This window comes from Lytechinus variegatus, chromosome 3, assembly GCF_018143015.1.
Source record: "Lytechinus variegatus isolate NC3 chromosome 3, Lvar_3.0, whole genome shotgun sequence".
In the NCBI taxonomy this organism is placed as follows: Eukaryota; Metazoa; Echinodermata; class Echinoidea; order Temnopleuroida; family Toxopneustidae; genus Lytechinus; species Lytechinus variegatus.
In genome coordinates, this window is record NC_054742.1 from 20887625 (window position 1) to 20906794 (window position 19170).

Genomic DNA, 19170 nt, shown 5'->3' on the forward strand with positions numbered 1-19170 from the left:
ATCGTCACGATTGCCTCGGTGTGTGGGGGAGTTAGGTGGGGCGCAATGCACTCTTTGAAGTATTTTGGGCAAGGAAGAAAGTTTAAAAGGTAAAAGATATCTTCAAATCAATTTTACTAGCTAAATGCCACGTGTTCTTCATGATTAAGGTCTACTTTTAATCGCATAAATATTTCAAAGTTCTGCGCAAATCATTTTTCACTAACTTTTCAAAAGTAAATGGAGCTCACTCAAGCGGAATTATTTTTCGACAGTTATATCGCCATTTGCTTAATTGGATCTGTACCAATGTAAAAATGTGGAAAAATCTTCATTATATTACAAATTTATAATTTTACAGGATTTTTTCTAAGTGTAAACTTTTTTTGATACGCACTGTATTACCAACAGATTACGTCAAGTTCAAATGATTAAACTAATAATTGAAACATCTCCGCAAGATATAAAAAGGTTGATGAAAGTGACCACACATGTATTTCACTTGTCCAGAGAGGCACATACGGTGCAAAATGGGTGTTTCTAATTGCATGTAGGTTGTTTTTTATATTCATCAAAGACTTGTTGCCATTCTGTCATTTCATCCTTCCATCCATTATAACTCTCTCGCCATGCCTTCTCCTCATCGTCAATTGAATCTGAAATACAAGGGTCGATATGATCATTATTAACATAGTGCTTTTCAAATTGGTAGAACTTTAACTTTGGTTTTGTATCCTCGTAAAGTAATAAGAACCACTAAAGTATCTTCTTTAAAAAGGGGGAATAAAATGAGAGTCGAACACTAAAATAGAAAATTATTTCATAAATTCTTTGAGACATCTGAACTAAAATTATATTACATAATATTTATCTAAAGTAACTTACAGGCAAAATGTGTATTTGACTGAAATCACAGGCGTAAATCCGGTCCGAGCAGTGAGAGGGGGGGGGGGTGAAAGCAATATATTGACCTGAAAATTAAAAATTTTGGGGACAACCCCACACCTAGGGCTATATGTATACGGGGGGGGGGTATAACCGTGATCAGAATCCTTTTATATTTCAGTTAAAGGCCTCTCACGATTTTTTTTTCAATGGCTATGATTGTAATGAATTTGTTGTGATATAAACTACCGAACAGTTAATATCCAAATGCGAGCGAGCGAGCAAATTTTCAGTAGTTAAAGACCTGATGATCAAAATCGTCTTTCATGAGGTGTGATTAATGCTGCGGCGAGTGAGCATAGGGATCTAGCAGTTTTTCAGTAGGAAGAATCAAGAATGATGCTCAAAAACCTCTTTCAAGTCTTATCACATCACGGGCTATATAGGCATATACTGTATACAGGAGTATAAGTGCGTGCATAAGACTACCATTTTTCACTTGAAGGACTCTCATGACGTTTTTTTTCGATGGAAATATTGTAATGGCTTTAGTGTGACGTAAACTAATGAATTACAGTTAGTATCCATTTGAAAGCGAGCGAAGCGAGAGAGGAATTTTTCTATAGATTGAAGACAGAATAATTTACAAATCGTCTTTCAAGGAAGTGGAATTATGGGAGAAATTGCGGCGGTAAGCGTAGTTAGCGAGCCTTGAAAAGTTATTTCACTCGTTTAAATTGATATGCATGAATTACGGAGGATGATATGGGTATATTATCAAAGGACAAGTCCACCCCAACAAAAACTTGATTTGAATAAAAAGAGAAAAATTCAACAAGCATAACAATGAAAATTTCATCAAAATCGGATGTAAAATAAGAAAGTTATGGCATTTCAAAGTTTCGCCTATTTTCAACAAAATAGTTATATGAACGAGCCAGTTACATCCAAATGAGAGAGTTGATGACATCACTCACTCACTATTTCTTATGTATTTTATTATATATAATATGAAATATTTTTATTTTCTCGTCATTGTTATGTGATATGAAGTTTCATTCCTCCCTGAACACGTGGAATTTCATTATTTTAACATTTTGTGCTTCAGGCAAGGAGGTCCTAATCGTCAAATTCGTAAAATTTGAAATATTGTATGATTCAAACAATAAAAATAAAATAAATAGTGAGTGGGTGACATCATCGACTCTCTCATTTGGATGTAACTGGCTCGTTCATATAACTATTTTGTTGAAAATAAGCGAAACTTTGAAATGTCATAACTTTCTTATTTTACGTCCGATTTTGATGAAATTTTCAGCATTGCGCTTGTCTGATTTTTCTCTATTGATTCAAATCAACATTTTTCTGAGGTGGACTTGACCTTTAATAACGCAAACTTTAGAAGAATATGAACAGGAAATATACAAACATGAAAATAGGGATTAAAGTCGAGTTTTGTTCAATGAAAACTCATTTGTACATTGGTTAAAGGTGAGATGAGAATGAAAACAAAATTGGGATCATTGGTATTGGAAATAATGTTGCCATACGGAATGATCATAGGCAATCACAGGCCATAATATAAACTTCAAAAACGTGGAAATGTCCCGGGGGGCCACTTCCATTCACGAGTGGATACCATGCGCGACCATGGGGTCTCAAAAAGCACCCTAAACACGTAATTTCCATATTCTGAATATGCACCCCTTAACAAGTATTGGGGTGTGAAACCATACCCTTAACAAGTATTGGAAACAAAACGATACTCTTGGCAAATGAACCCCTAAACAAGTACAGGAATGTTTTATTGTTACGGGTCCTTCGGTCGTCGGCTTTACCTTATTTGGTTTAGTACGACCCCCCCCCCTCTACACCTCGCGCAAATTGGACTCTAAACACGAAGTGTTGGGGCAAAAAGGACATCCTTTATAAAACATTTTAATATTGTTTTATCACCCCCGCAAATTCGACCCTAAACACGTAATTGCCCTAGCGAAATAGATACCCCTTTTTCATTATTTTTGTGTTTTAGACACCCTTATCACGTTACGTACGTAACGTGCCCTATCGTGAAAAAGACATCCTTTTTACGTGTTTTTTTGGTCGCACATGGTATCCACTCCTCAATGTAAGTGCCCCCCCCCCCCGGGGGATGTAACAATGACGCATATAAAGAGGAAAGGTTTCGAATAAGCTTTAAAATTATATGGATGATGCAACATTCCATTTTTTTAAACAGAATTCCTTTTTGTAACTTTTGTTACATTGTTGTGTTAATGAGATTTAAAGTCCCCTATAAATGGATAAAACCGTAAAGCTGAGTGTTTCATTAACGGCGTTGATTTGGTCAATCAGTAACTCATACACTTTTATTCTACAAGTTAAAACTTAATACGGTAGGCCATATATAATATATATGTAATATATACAGTGCGTATCAATAAAAAAGTTTACACTTAGAAAAATTCCTGTAAAATTATACATTTGTAATATCCTGAAGATTTTTCCACATTTTAAGATTGGTACCGATCCATTTAAGCAAATGACGATATAACTGTCGAAAAAAAACTTCTGCTTGAGTGAGCACCACTTACTTTTGAAAAGTTAGTGAAAAATAATTTGCGCAGAACTTTGAAATACTTATGCAAATAAAAGTAGACCTTAATCATGAAGAACCCATGGGATTTAGCTAGTAAAATTTATTTGAAGATATCTTTTACATTTTTAACTTGTTTCCTTGCCAAAATACTTCGAAGAGTGCATTGCGCTCAACCTAACTCCCCCACACACCGAGGCAATCGTGACGATATTTGCTTTACACTGAGCTGTGATTTATATGAAATGACTTAGGCTTGATTTTCATTTTGTTAATCGTTTTCAAGCTTGGAAAAGGTGTGGAGAAACAAGTATTAATTAAAAACGAAATGTAAACCCACTTTAAATGATACAAACTTAGTGAAAAAATGCTGGAAATGTCAAATATAAACTTTTGTTTAGATTTAGTTGTCCTCAGATATAGCTGGCACAAAAATGGTAAAGGTTGTGATTACTAAGTGTTAAAATTTCAATTTTGGTGGCAAAATTGTTACAAAATGCTTGAATGTATCCGTTTTATTTAAATTGACTAAAAGTGCATGGGAAATGTATGAAAATTTGTTCCCAGGGTAAGTTTGATTTTACCCATTTCCCCTTGACACAGCGTGAAAACAAGCATTTCTGCGCAAACAGATTTCTGCGAGCTTTACAAAAATGGACAGTGCTCACTCAAGTGTAACATTCTGTCAAAACTTTTACTTTCATTGGATAGATGAGACCCAAACCCAAAAATATATGTGAAAAAATTACCCACATGTCGTATATTTTTGAATTCCCAGGGCTTTTTCAGAGTGTAAACTTTTTTTTGATACGCACTGTATATATATACTTCTTTTTTTTTTTTTTTTTACAAAACCCCCCTCTTCCACAAAGATACCAGATACCCCCCCCCCATTATTAACGAAAGTGTATTTAAAGGATGTTTTATTGGTTTATTTCCAAACTTATAAAGTCATTGGAATCACATATTCATAAATGGACTTATTATAACTAAACCCCCATAGATTTTGCGATAAGCTAAACGTAGGGATTTGTCACGGCCAAATTCTTGTAAGATTGAGCGCGGGAATGGAGCGACCGCGCGATGAATGTTTGCATTATAAGAATGCAAAATTAGGCCAATTTAAGCACTTTGAATGCATTAAAAGATGAACCCACACATTAGCGGTAGAATTAACCATTATTTTGATGATTAAACAATATATTTTTTTTATCTTGCAAAGTGAGGGGTGGTTGCACATGCCATCCCCCTCTCCGAAAAGTGAGGGGATGTATTCCCCATCCCCCGGGTTTTGCGCCCGTGACTGAAACGTAACAAAATTTAGAAAGAGGATTTGACTTCAAGACGGAAACAAATATTAATTTCAAGTTCTTGATTAAACAACATGGTGTTGACTAGCTTCATGAGTCTAATCCTGTGAACAATTATGATAAATTATTAAATATATAACTTCATATTGTAAGGATATACAAAATAATTTTAATGATTAAATTTATTGCACCATAAGAATGATACATTCTCATTTCTTATAGGATGAAATACAATTAATTTGTGTAAACCTAATATTTTGTGGCCAAATTTATGACATACATAACCATATAAGAAGTTATAATTCATGATGAGTAGCATGCAAGATAAGCATCGTCGATATGAATATCAAACTCTGTAAATGCAAAGGAGCTAATTCTGGTCCCTCCCTAATCACGCTCCTCTCAGATTGATATAAGGTACCATTCCTGATAGAGTGTGGTCTCCGTTTTTCAAGAGTGAGTTTCACGTCTGTAGGAGTGAAAGTTAAAAACAGATGTACACTTTCACTCCTAAAAAGGTGAAACTCACTCTTGAAAGACTGAAATGTCACTTCATCGCGACTGGTCCCCCATCTCATTCTGGAGGAACGTGATAAGGAACCAGATCAGCTCCTTGGCATTACAGAGAAAGTCTTACTTGAAAAAGCTTGAAGTTTTGGAACATATTCATTCCAGAAATGACACTGCCGAGCTCTAATAGCTCTACCTTGCCCTAACTGGAGGGATATCTCCTTGTGGTTCAGTTCAGGGATTGTATACAAAGGCCAAAAATCCTCTCCTTCTCCTTCTTCACCATCCAAACTTGACTTGCTTGGATTTCTGCATATTGGTGTGAATTGAAGTTTGATTAAATAAAAGATAAAATGGTACAACCAGAACGCCTATACTGAACCATAATCATTAATGGATACACCTGACTTGCAGTCAATGTAATATTGAGCAAATTACTATAAACGCTCTCCATAACCGCAAGTATGTCTAATGCCCTTTCCCAACCGTTTGATATTCTATAAGCCCTATGATACGCATAAAGTGTCCCTTTACTTTCGTTCCATTTTGTTAGTTAACATTTTCTTTATGAAATAAAGGTTGAATAATAAGCATACGTAATTGACATTATTTATGGGTCTATATGCGTCACGCAAGTCAAAATATAAGATATCCCTAGCTAGGCCTATTTCAAAATACATAAATGAGAGTGCTAATATTTAGACTGAACACAACGAAGACCACTCAATGTTATCATTATTCCTTCTTTCTCCCTTCTTCCATTTCTTCATCTGTTTCGTTTTATACCTCTACCCTTTTCACTACATACCCCCCTCCTAATGGTAGTGCCATGTCTGATTTAGTATATACAAAGCTAAAATAAACTTATATTTTGTTCTAAAACATTAGATTATATACTTATAAAGATTACATATTTCTTTAGGTCACTGGTGACTGGTGGCTGCGAATTGTTTACTTTGAAATAAGAGTGATCGATGTTACTAGAATATGTTTATTGACTCACTGATAAATTCAATCTAGACAGAATCTACATACCAACACAGAGTTTTGTATAGGTGTCTTACCCTGATTTGGCAAAATTTGTCCAGAATTTCATCATCTTTACAGAGAGTGCCTTTTCTTCGTCTGTCAAGGTATGACCCGTGATGTCTTTAAGTTCTTCAATGAATGGATAACCAAAGACAAAAATCAGATCTTCCCCGTGACCAGCTCCAATCCAAGGTATATCAGGAATGATATCACCGTACTTGTATATAGAACTGAAAATAACAAATATAGAAATCTCATAAAATAAAATTGGTATTAATAACATTTACAATTTTCAAAAGAATCCAAAAACGGAAAACCGGAACAAACGATAGACATGATTGTATTTAAACTTGAATAAAGATAAAATCCAAAACTATATGCTTATCGTCCACTCATAATGGGTATAGAAGATAACATGTACACCTGATCAAGATAAAATAACTCATTGATCAGTCGAAATACGTATAATGATTTTTTTTAATCCAATGATCGATAGCATAAATACATGTAAATTTTAATCTCGATATCTTATTGTAAACACTAATCAAATTTTCAAAGAGGATGCTAGTTTATTTAGCAAGCAAATAGCCCCCACAAAAAAAATTATTACTCTAAAATGAAGAGGGATTCGGTCTGAAAAAAGTATGAGAAACAAAGGGGGGGGGGGATTTCGCTCCCATAATGAAGGATATTTTGGGATTTGTACACAACAACTTGACTTCCAGGGGGTGCTGGAAGCATCCCCGCTTCCCAGGGCCATGGCATTAGATTAATTGGGAAAAGAATAGACACAAATAATTGAATAATTACTTGTCATAATTCTAGTAAAAGTTATCCGATATTATTTCACTAGTTTTTTATGTGGAAGCGTTCGGCTTATTCTTGTCAAATACCCAACTCATAATTATTGCATCCTAAAAAAAATCCATGAAAGGTCAAGATAGTGATTAAAAAACTTTAAAAAAATGATACATGTAAAGAATACTTCATCTCAAGAAATTAAACTGTGATCAATAAAGATAATAAACCGAGTTCTCTTCACTCCTTTTTCTGCATTTTGTTTCAAAATATCCCTTTTTTACTAGGGGAGTAACTTTTTTTTCTTGAAAATTCGAATGTGTCTTCATAAATACACAAGAGCCAGTTTATCCTTGATTTCCCATGGCAATCACCGTTGGATGGTAAAATCATAACTTTGATGTAACGAGGCCCAGAACTCATGGGGGTGTTTCAAAAAGTTGTTGGCATAGAGATATATACGATCTTACATATACGCAAGCTCCCGAAGGAAAGTTGTCGGCACTGACTTAATTGATAGTGTTGACAATTCCAGTGAAATCGTTGGTTTTGATTGGCTAAGAAACACCGGCATCTGCATGTTACCATGGAAAGTGTCAGAGGAAGAAATTTTCAGTGCCGACAACTTTCATGAACGATCCCTGGGGGTACGCCTCAGTGTGCCTTAAATACTTACTCAGTAGGATCGTGTGTCATGTAATACTTAAAGACAGTGCCACCAGCTTGTGCATGCTTCCTCATCACCATATCAGATGAACAAGCGAAATCAAAATCACCACTAAAATCAACCATTGATCGAAAGTAATCAGCAGTAGGGTCATCAGCCATTGTCCAGTCTATGTACTCTTGGAACACGGCATCATTGACGATCTCATCGTTGCGTTCATAAATAATCATGATAGATCGAACGTAAGTTTCGAAGTATGTACGGTTAATATAAGGTGCTATCGGACTACCGAAAGACTCGGGAATGACCTGTAAAACATATAATGTTCCTTCATCTTTATTAAAACCTATCATGATTGGTACGTTAGCAAAGTCTCCTTTCTCATACAGATTAGTTGGGGTATCATCTAGGAAGACTCCATCTAAAGTCACTGGATATGTTTGCCCGTAAACCTGGAAAAATATCGATGGAAAAACAAAGAATTTTGTAGGATTATTTCATTTTTAATTCAAACGTTATGGTTTTTTTTTACAGAATCTGTCTCTTAATTTGTAATAATTATAAAAAGTGACTATTGATAGATTTGTCAAACTTGAAGTGCTGGGAATAAATAGTCATTGTTGAATGATTTTTTATATATCGGACGAAATCTATAAAAGGAAATGATAAAAATATAATTGGGAAAAAAGACACCAATAATTGAATAATATACCTGTAAGCAGTGGCGTACCGTGGGTCATGGCATTGGGGGGCACCAGCAAAAATTTTGAGTCACTAAGTGAGCGCGCGAAGCGCGCCCAGTTGATGGGTATACTGACCTATTAGAGACATTTTAGGGACAGTGCCATCAAACAGAAATGTCTCTGACTGGTCAAATAATGCGAGCGCGAAGCGCGAGCTTAAATTTTTTTATATTCAGACCTAAAAAAGGACATTGTAATCAATCTTTTGTAATCATGATACGTACTTGTCTCGCTAAATAATGCGAGCGCGAAGTGCGAGCTGAGTTTTTTTTGTAAATATTGACCCCCAAATAGGAAGATTTTAAGACTATATTTTAGGAATCCATTAAGATTATACACATCTCACCGTAGTAATCTAATGCGAGTGCCAATAAGCGCTTGCTTATTTTGTTAGGATTACATCTAAACATGCACATAAAGCGCTTGTAATCATGATCAACATACCCATGTCACTAATCAAATCTTGCGAGCGCGAAGCGCGAGCTGAAAATTTAGGAAATTCAGAACTGAAGAGGGGCATTTTAAGGCTTGTTTGTACGAATCCACGAAGACCATACATAGTTTACTAACCAAATGATGCGAGCGCGAAGGGCGAGCCGAAAATTTTTGATATTCAGATTAGAAAAAGGGACATTTTAAGGACTGATTCTAGGAATTCATATTTCACCAATCCACTACTGTGAACGTGAGCACGGACAGGAAATGTTTTATATCAAGACCTTAAAATGGGGCAATCACTATAAGTAGTCATGAAAAAGAAGCATACTATTGCACATAAAACAATAATATTAAACTCGAAGTGCGAGGAAATATTTGGCAGTTTGGTGTATGTTGACTTGCAAACGGGAGGTTTTAGTATAGCATGATTATATTTCTCGGTAAACGGACAATGCGAGCACCAGGAACAATGAAGACATAGGCCCTGAGCAAATTATGTCTCATAAAGTTATGAAAAAAATGTTTTTATGTAATATAACATAATTATGATATAATATAACCTTATAATGAACAATAATGTCTTCTTTCCCACTACGTTTCTCTTCCTTTCTCCCTCTTTTTCTCCTTTTCCCCGTTTTTTTTTGTCAGCCTATTGGGGGGGGGGCACGTGCCCCCATGCCCCCCCCCGTAGTTACGCCACTGTCTGTAAGTTAAATTTGATTAAGGAAATTAATCGAAAGGCGAACAGCATTGGGTTGGAAGAGGACAGTAAAAGAAAAATGATATGCATGGTAAAGTAAATAAAGTGTCTTTTTAGGGTTATACAGGCTTAAAACCTATATTCTATCAGTCAATAATAATTGGTTTGAAACATACCTGGTCAGCGGCTTGGCCTAGGGCTATAGGATCCAAATCCCTTAAACACGAGACCAAAGAAACAGAAGATGTTACATCATCACAACCCATTGATCTTCCAAGGTCTTGAGACTTCTCAATCCCTTCTGAAGGATCGTCTTCGAATGACCAGGGATTAAATACTGTTCCACTCTGTAAATAATATATCACAGAAATATGAATAAACGTCTGTCTTAGAAAGTAAATTCGCTTATACAACACCATACTAATATAAACTGATCAGCTATAAAATATAGAAAATCTAAACAGCGATATTCAATCTATAATTGCTGGAAAGTTTAACACTTGCTTAAATTTATGAAACATTGTTTTGTTCGAAGTTTTATTGAATTCTCAAAGACAGATTTGTGTCAAATTTCTACATTTTAGCATACCAATCATATTTCAGAGGTGATGCTTATGGTGTACAAATTGGTTGGAACTTAGGTTATATAAATCAAAAGTCCAGTAGGCAGTTCCTTAAACGTATATACAACAGACATTTATTAGTTGAGATGCAACAACAATGATCACTCAAATTACCCAACATCATTCTCGCTTCCAAGGGTTATGATCATCAAGGCGTTTATATTCAATATTATATTGGATGTAGTGGTAAAGGTTCAGGGTCTTCTTTTATTCAAAGAATCTGAAGGAGACCCTCGATCGACCCCAAATTGGTTTACCCGGCAAATCAAGATTATATTATTGATTTTCATTAGTTACAAATTCAGTGCCGAACCCGGGAATGCATGCTTATTGTCATTAAAAAGAATACACTCTAAAAAATATTAGATAAAAGTTTTCCATTAGGGTAATCATTGTGTTCGATCACCATTGGGAATTTCTTTTGGGCATTTTTATTTATCCAGTGTGATGACAATTTTGCCCATTCTAAAGTAATTGCTGCTTATTTTTTTAACCTATGGACAATATGCTTCCCGCACTGGGTAAAATACTGCCCAAATTTGGTTGGACATAATTATAATTACCCTCGTGGTGGTAAAATTTTACCCAGTATTTTTTTACAGTGTATTACAGACGACATACAAATAGGGACAAAATATTTAATTACAATCATTTGTGACAATTTCAACGTCTAATCTTTCCCCTCCAGATTCTGTTTTACCCGCCCTAACCCTCTCTCTCTCTCCACCTCTCTCATGTCTACTCTTCCTCCTTTTTTTAATCGGTAAACCTGGCAAAGCTTTATATAGATCAAAAGAACCAGCCAGATGGAAAAAAAGAACGTTAAATAAAAAGATGAATGAGACCAGTGCAGTTTCATTTTGCTTCTGGTAAATTGAATGAAAAAAAAATCTGTCCTTTGATTTCTTTTAAAAAGCCCTCATGCAGGCCCTCATTGTGTATTGAATTCGTGAATAGCATTGTTAGGCCGATGAAGACACAATGATATGATGAAATGTCTAACCATGACATGCACTTTTTATTTAATCTATATATGCGGGGGCTTGGCAATTTATTGCATGGGGGTTTAAGACTGGTCATGTATACCTGTCATTTCTACTTCTGCCATATTTACCTCTCTCATTATAACCCCTGCCTTTTTCACCTCTGCCATTATTACCTCCGCCATTTGTACACCGAACCCAAGTGGCACCCTCAAAAGTACATTTATGGAATAATTTAGAACCGTGAGTGATGCATTTTATTCTCTTAATTGATTAAAGAGAAGTGGTTGAATAAGGCTTTACTACAAACCTGATAAATGGCTTGACTAAAGTATGGACGACTGAGTTTGGAAAGTACATGAAATCCGACGCTAGCTGCTCCAGCACTCTCTCCGAATATTGTGATTCGGTCTTTGTCACCTCCAAACGCTGAAAACACATTTAAGAATATTAATGTTACATCATTAAATCAATGCAATATTATATCCCAGTCACATCGACAAAAATGAATCTCGACCAACCAAAGCAATCACTTTAATTCCGATGAAATACTATCGGTCGATTGGAGTTGGTTTCTTTGGAGTAGCATTAGTTGGATGGAATATAATATAACTTTCCGTCATGTATCGCACGGCGTTCCGCAAGGGTCCGTCCTCGGCCCCTCGCTCTTCCTTTTGTATATCAATGATCTTGTAAATTGTTCCTCAGTCCTTAATTTCAAACTCTTTCTCACAATAATATTATATTTTCTCATTAATATCATATATATTGAACTTCATAAAGTCGTTATCTGCATGGCTTCAATGCAATAAACTGTCACTGAACCTTGAAAAAAAACTAACTTTGTACTTTTTAAAACACAAACTAATAAAATTGGTACTGACATTACTCCAATTATTATGGATGGCAAGATTATTTCCCAGGTATCAAATATCACTTTTTAGGTATCAAGAAAAATGAATTTCTATCCTGGAAACCTCATTTCGATAAAGTCATCCGTAAACTGAAGTTTATTTTACCCAGACATATATTAATTTCATTATATTCACCCCACCTCGCTTATCGGTGTATGCTATGGGGAATGGATTTAAAACACATTTACATATATTATTTGTTATTAAAAAACAGTTAAAAAGAACAGTTTGTAATGCACATTTCAATAGTCACACAAACAAGTGTTTTCTTGAGTGTAAAATATTGAATATTTGTGACTTGACTATTACTTATAACTTATATATGTATGTACAATTTCCATTCAAATATTTTGTCAAATATTGTTAATAATATCTTTTCAACACAAATGCCACCATCCATACTTTACCCGTCATTCAGCAGATCCTCACCAAAATCTTCCAAAAACTGAAATTACCCAAAATCCTCTACGTTGTAGAGTAAAACTCTAAATAAGTTTGAAAAGCTTGTATAAGCGTAATTACTTTCTCTTAGTATGAAAATCCTGCCAATAGACCACTGTAGGTCACTTCTTGTTTATTTACCCTATACCCATTTTTTGCATTGTATTTCAATGTTATTTGTTATTTACTATGTATGTCTTATATTGATTTGTATCTAATTGTATCATGGTGGTAACCCATCCACAAGTTTTTTTTAATAAAAACTTCCAGGTGCTCTCAATTCCGTGTTTTTATCAAATTTGTATATACCTGGATTTTTATGATTGATTGATTGAAATAAATTATGAATTGAAATTGAATTGAATTAACACATAATTATGACGGTTGATTGTGGATTCAGGAATATGCACGTATTGAATAACAATTCTTACAAGAATTGAGTTTCAGTCCATGAAATCTTCCTAAAATTACACCCACGTGCTTTGTGTACCACTACACTGTAAAAAAATATATTGGGTAAAATTTCAACCAGCACGAGGGTAACTATGTATCCAACAAATTTTGGCAGTATTTTACCAAAGCATAGTGCCCTGTATATGAGGTTATAAAATAAGCTGCAATTACTTTAGAATGAGCAAAATTTTCATCACACTGGATAAATAAAAATGCCAGAAAGAAATTCCCAATGTTGGTTGGGCACACAGTGCAATTAGCCTCATGAAGAATTTTTACCCAATATTTTTTTAGAGTGTATATATCAGCTAGTGACCTCACGGGTTAAATTAATAATACATAAGTCACGAATAAACATAAGCACATGTTATTTATTTAAGAAGTGTGCTCTTACCTTCGATGTTATGATAAATCCATTCCAGAGCAGCAACTTGGTCCAGCATCCCTATGTTTCCAGGAGCTTCAGAATCCCCTTTGGAGCGAAAAAACAAATATTAGGCTACTAATTCTTTATACACTCTAAAAAAATTTACACTCTTCAAAATGTTGGGCAACATACTTTCCTCACAACAATTTGTTAAAAATGCATCCAATTAAACCAATAATGTTTACTTTGGGTGAAAACTACACAGTATTGGTTGAGAACTACCCAAGGTTGGAAACACTTTTTTAGCCAATAGTTATGTGGACAGTATGTTGCCCAACATTTAAGAGTGTGTGCAATAATCTATACAGCTAACTAAACCCCTCAAAAAAAGTTCCGCAACTCAAGTTTGAGTGCTAGTAAATTTCTTAGTGTGCCATCATCATATGTAAAAGTTAAATCATTGGAAAGTATGATTATTCCTCTTTACGATCATGTGTCATTTGTAATGCTTGTGTTATCATGAAATACACAGACATGATAATACGCAGCAATGTTATTAGACATGAAATGTTGCAAAATGCGTCGTTTGCAATAGCGAATTTCCAATTGTTTCGAGGATGGACCGAGTGCATACACTGTCACTTGCATGGTCATGATGGTGGAAATTCTATAGAAATGGAGACTCTTGTTGGAAATCAATGCATTTTGCAACATTTCACTTCTGACTTTTCTCGATGTTCAGGGTGATTGCATATTCCATGATTACATAATCACAGCAAATGGCATGTCATTGTAAAGAAGAATAATTCAGCTTTCCAATGATACCAGTTTCATCTTTTATACTTCATTAACCAAAAAGATATCCCCCAAAACTGAGTTGCAAACTTTTTTTGAGGGGTTTATAATAAAATTTAACGTTCGAGTACCTGAACATGCTCAATTAATTATGCTGAACAAGAGTGCGACGAGGGGCGTCGCCAATATATTTTGAAGGGGGAGCAAATTAATCTCAAGTTGACGTAATTTTTCCTCGATGAAATAGGGCTCCACCACCCAGCCTTCTCTTTCAATAGTCTTTTCTCTTCTTTGTCTTTCATCTCCCCATATTCTTTTGTTGTTATTTTCAAAATAGTTCTAATGCATTACTTGCACATCACAAGGGGTCGCAAATCACCACTTTCCTTGAATTGTACAGATAAGGAAACACATTCAATTCCTGGATTGAGATTAATTGACCATGCATCCTTTTGATTCAAGGAATCAAGTATCCATCAATATGGAGCGACAAAGAAAATTGTATATATTAATTAAAGATGGCCAAATGCTGTTTTTTTTAAGGATTATAATGTGGTTGTTTTATCGAATAAGCATTTTAGAAGAACTTTAGCTTGAAACATTTCTACCAAGGTTAAAAGAAAAACTTAAAACTACTAATAGGTGACCTTCCTGAGAACCACAAACCTACCAGTTGTCAAATGTGCAAAGATTGCCAGTCTATAGTTGATAGAAACCATGATAACATCACCAACAGCAACCAATGGAACTCCATAGTAACTGTAGGTCATTGCTGAACCAGTAACAAACCCTCCTCCATGAATCCATACCATCACAGGTATACCAGAGGGCTGTACATAAAGTTACAATTTTATGCAATTTATTGCTAATGATATTAAACATTAAGATTTCAATCAATGCTCAAGATCCTTTAATTATTGTCTTTTGTCTCCTTGTTTCTAGTGTTGATGTTGAATGTCTGTGGTCTATATTGTGGTTGTTCCACTTTATATGTTTGTCATTTTGCCTCCGACGAAGATTCTGCTAGGATCGAAAGCTTAGGCCCCTTTTGACTCTCCTATATCTTTTATCTCAAAGCAACTAAATCACAATTGGATGACCCCAAATATATACAGTATGTTGTTAAAACAGCTTGAATGTTGTCAGTACATGTAACATAACATTAATTGAGGTAGTATTATATTGCCTTTACTATACACTGCATGAACGCTCAACATAAGAATTCAGTAAATATGATATTAATTTGAAATTGTTTTATCATAATTCAGAAGTACACGTAAGTTCGATGCAAAACAAATTGTTAGGGAATCCAATCTCCCTCTCACGTCCATGATCCAAGTAACATGATATACGCATCTTTATAGCTGTCTTTATTTCATTAATTTTAGTTCTTGGATTTGTTTGTAATGATGTTTGTTCTAGAGGGGAATAAGGGAAATAAACAGCATACACTTCTGCAAAATAATAACGGTAATTCGAGTCGGACTCCACCAAAACGTATTTTGAATGACAATTCAATTCATTCCATGGTGTATTAAAAAAGATGAATTGCAAATCTAATTTTTAAGTCACAAATATTTCCCTGTGTTTTGACAAATGGCATTTAAATACCCACAATATAGCACATATTATGATACATGAAAGAAGAAACATACCTTTGGACTCGGTGTATATACATTTAGATAGAGACAATCTTCTGATGTTATTGGGTAATAGAGGGAGTTTGAGGGATCTTGTTGACACGCTGGTGAGAATTCAGTTGCATTTCGTTCTCCTGACCATGACGTCATAGGTTCTGGAGGAGAGAACCTTTGCGGAGGACTTGCAAAAGGTACACCCTAAAGATAAACAATGATTATGAAACTTTTTAACAGTTTATCTAAATCTGTAGATAAAGATAAGGTACATCAAACGAATTTACTCAATCACCCATTTTGTGTCTCCGATGAAACATTAGCCTTTAGAGAAAAAAAATGAAATTTTTAATTTGATCAAACTATAATAATAGTACATATGTAGCACTAGAAAATGTAAGCTTGAAGGAAAATTTGATGTTTTTATTACATTTTTATTGGTATATATGGTATCAATGCTGGGGAACACATAGGCATCCCTGTATGATCTGGAGTAAACATGACACTTATTACTGGCTATAGCAAAGCCTTCTATGCAAGAATTTTAATAACAGTATTTCAAGTTGTCCACGTAACATACAGGCGGCATATGTGTAATCACTTATTGTGACAACATTTATTTAAGAGATGATTTATTTTGCAATTCATTCTCATTTTAAACTACAACCTATGATTTCTGTGGCGAAAATAGTAATACTAAATAGACATTTCACAATATCAAGGACTGGAATGTTATACACGAAGGGATATGTGTTCAAATGTCTAAAAAAAAACCCAGCTATTTTGTTGATTATGATTAGGCGACTGGCCTGTAATATACTTTTAGAAACAAGTACAAAAATGTCCATACGTGTGAAAATATATAGTCTGGTATTTTGTCATTAATTTGAGTCATTGATGATAATAACCGGAAGTATGTTTTGGGAGTTAAACCAGTGCATGGTAGTCAATGTCGAAATACCTTATAATGGATGATTCTGAACTTTGATGTAGACCTATACTTACCAGAAACATATCTATATTCTTGGTGACATTGATGAACTGATTCTCACTAAATTCCACTGTCTTCCCGACCAATGTTCCTTCATTGACTGTCACACGAGGACTTTCTCCTCTTATCTCGACGGTTAATGTTAATAAAATGATGGAAAGAAACCTCATTTTGTTCGAGTTTTCGGAGTGATTCATTGACGAACATTGACTAAAATAAGTATATAAAACCCACTGATGTACATTGAATTCTTCCGTATGATTTAAGGAACTGTCTGTGTGCAGAGTGTGTTTACATTGCTCACCGAGCGTGCAAGCAAACTAGGTTTCTTTAAAGGACAAGTCCACCCCAACAAAAAGTTGATTTGAATAAAAAGAGAAAAATCCAACAATCATTACACTGAAAACTTCAACAACATCTGATGTGAAAAAGAAAGTTATATGACATTTTAAAGTTTCGCTTTATTTCACATAACAGTTATATTCACCCGTATATTCACATCCTAGTCAATATTCAAATGAAGGGCTGATGACACCATTCATTCACTATTTCTTATTTATATTTTATATGAAATATGAACTATTCAAATTTTCTCCCAGTATTGTCCTGTGAAACAAAATTTCATTCCTCCCTTAACATGTGGTATTTAATGGTTCAGTCAAGTTGGGCCTTATTGTCAAATCTGTAAATTGAAACAAAACCAAAGAAATCATGAGTGAGGGACATTATCGACACTCAAGTTTGCAAGTCACTGTCTTGTGCATAAACTTTTATGTGAAAAGCATGGACCTAGGTCCATGGTAAAAAGTAAGTAAAGCTTTAAATTGCCGTAACTTTCTTATTCACATCCGATTTTGATGGAATTTCCAGCGTTATGCTTGTTTGATTTTTCTCCATTGATATTGATAAATATCAACATTTTTATGGGGTGGACTTGACCTTTAATACAACAGCAAGAGGGTCAAGACCATGGCCCTCTAGAACCCCCCCCCCAAAAAAAATCTTGGGTGCTAAATGTATTATTATTAGTTTCCCCCTCCCGCGCGAAGCGCGAAGCTTTTAGTGTTTCATAAATTAAAATGAAAAGGAGCCGTTTCTCTTGTCTCTAGTACCCCCAATTCGGTAGACTATATTGCGATTTTGAACCTTGTTTTCAAAAGTGATTGTGAACGCACAAAAGAGGTATACAATGGAGGAAATTAAAATGATAATAACTCCGCGCGAAGCGCGGAAGCTAAAGTGTTTTATCAATTTTTCTTGCCATAAAAAGGGTCCCGAGAAAAGGGTATTCTCAAAGATATATTGAAACTTTCTTTGGAAAGATCAGATTTGATTACAAACAATTTAGCATCAGTGCATATTAACTCGCAAAACAGAGGAGAAGATTGGTAGAGGAAGATATTCCACCCCGCGCAGAGCAATGAAACTCTGAAATTTCAAAGGGCGGACGTTTCATCAAATGTAGATATCTCTAATACCCAATCGTCTCTAATTCAATTGATTTTCTAAGATTATTGAACTTCATTACAAGGAAAATAGTGCGCATAAAGTTGAAACTTCTGTGATTTATTGAAATTATCTATCTATATAATAAAGGATGATTATTTTTTTTTTGACTTATCCTGAAGCGCTTCATTTTGAATATAAAGAAACTTAAGTGTCATTCAAAATTTCAAACTGAGGGCGCATAACAGGACAGGAGATGAATGTATACAGGGAAATGACATGAAGTTTAATACAATTTGATAAAAAAATATTGTACTTTTTTTATTTAATACGACACGAATTCCATACCTTCCTCTTTTTAAATTAGGAACCTGTTTGCCCCCAAATTATGGTTGTTTATAGTAATGAGCTGAAAAGCGGGAGAAGCTGACTTTATGGAGGTGACGGCAGAAACTGATATAAAGATTTTACCCGCTCGGAGCCGACCAGACCAGAAGTTGCGCGATCAATTGAAAAAAAAGATAACTTCATATATTTACTTCGGCCTAACCTTACTCAAATTCATGCCCTAATGTATACAATTTTAACTTTAACTGGCAAGAAGCACATAGCTGAGGTGGAAAAACAGGGTTAGAGAAAAGGTGGGGGAACAATGGAGAACTTCAATATTGTCATTTAACCGCGCGCAGCGCGGAAGCAAAATACATATATGAATTTAGAGCAAGAAGAGTGAAGGAGTTTCTCTTTTAAGAAAAAAATAAAGAATAAAAAGAAAAAAAACACAAAGCTACCTTTCTCCCCTTTCCTCCCTTCCCTTTTCATTTTCTCCTCTCTTTTTTCCCTTCTTTTTTTTCTTTTTGGGGACGTT

General features: G+C 34.8%; 1 protein-coding gene across 1 annotated transcript; it reads right to left on the reverse strand.

Moving 5' to 3' along the window:
• Positions 1 to 307: 307 nt before the first annotated feature.
• LOC121410470 (cholinesterase 1-like) lies at positions 308 to 17171 on the reverse strand. The gene is made up of 10 exons (XM_041602591.1): positions 16871 to 17171; positions 15887 to 16069; positions 14902 to 15061; positions 13464 to 13541; positions 11572 to 11690; positions 9832 to 10002; positions 7784 to 8226; positions 6345 to 6539; positions 5408 to 5589; positions 308 to 635 (listed from the first exon to the last, which is right to left on the reverse strand). Exons 1-10 carry the CDS (start codon positions 17051 to 17053, stop codon positions 520 to 522), a joined length of 1830 nt encoding a protein of 609 aa, XP_041458525.1. The 5' UTR covers positions 17054 to 17171; the 3' UTR covers positions 308 to 519.
• Between the last annotated feature and the right edge of the window lie 1999 nt (positions 17172 to 19170).

What these genes read in the sequence shown, in the direction of transcription:
- LOC121410470 (XM_041602591.1), bottom strand. Translation starts at nt 17,053, where the DNA reads ATGAATCACTCCGAAAACTCGAACAAAATGAGGTTTCTTTCCATCATT. An exon ending in TTAGTCAAGCCATTTATCAG is followed by an intron (nt 10,003 to 11,571) that starts GTTTGTAGTAAA and finishes TATTATTTACAG; the next exon opens with AGTGGAACAGTATTTAATCC. An exon ending in ACAAATTTTGCCAAATCAGG is followed by an intron (nt 5,590 to 6,344) that starts GTAAGACACCTA and finishes ACCAATATGCAG; the next exon opens with AAATCCAAGCAAGTCAAGTT.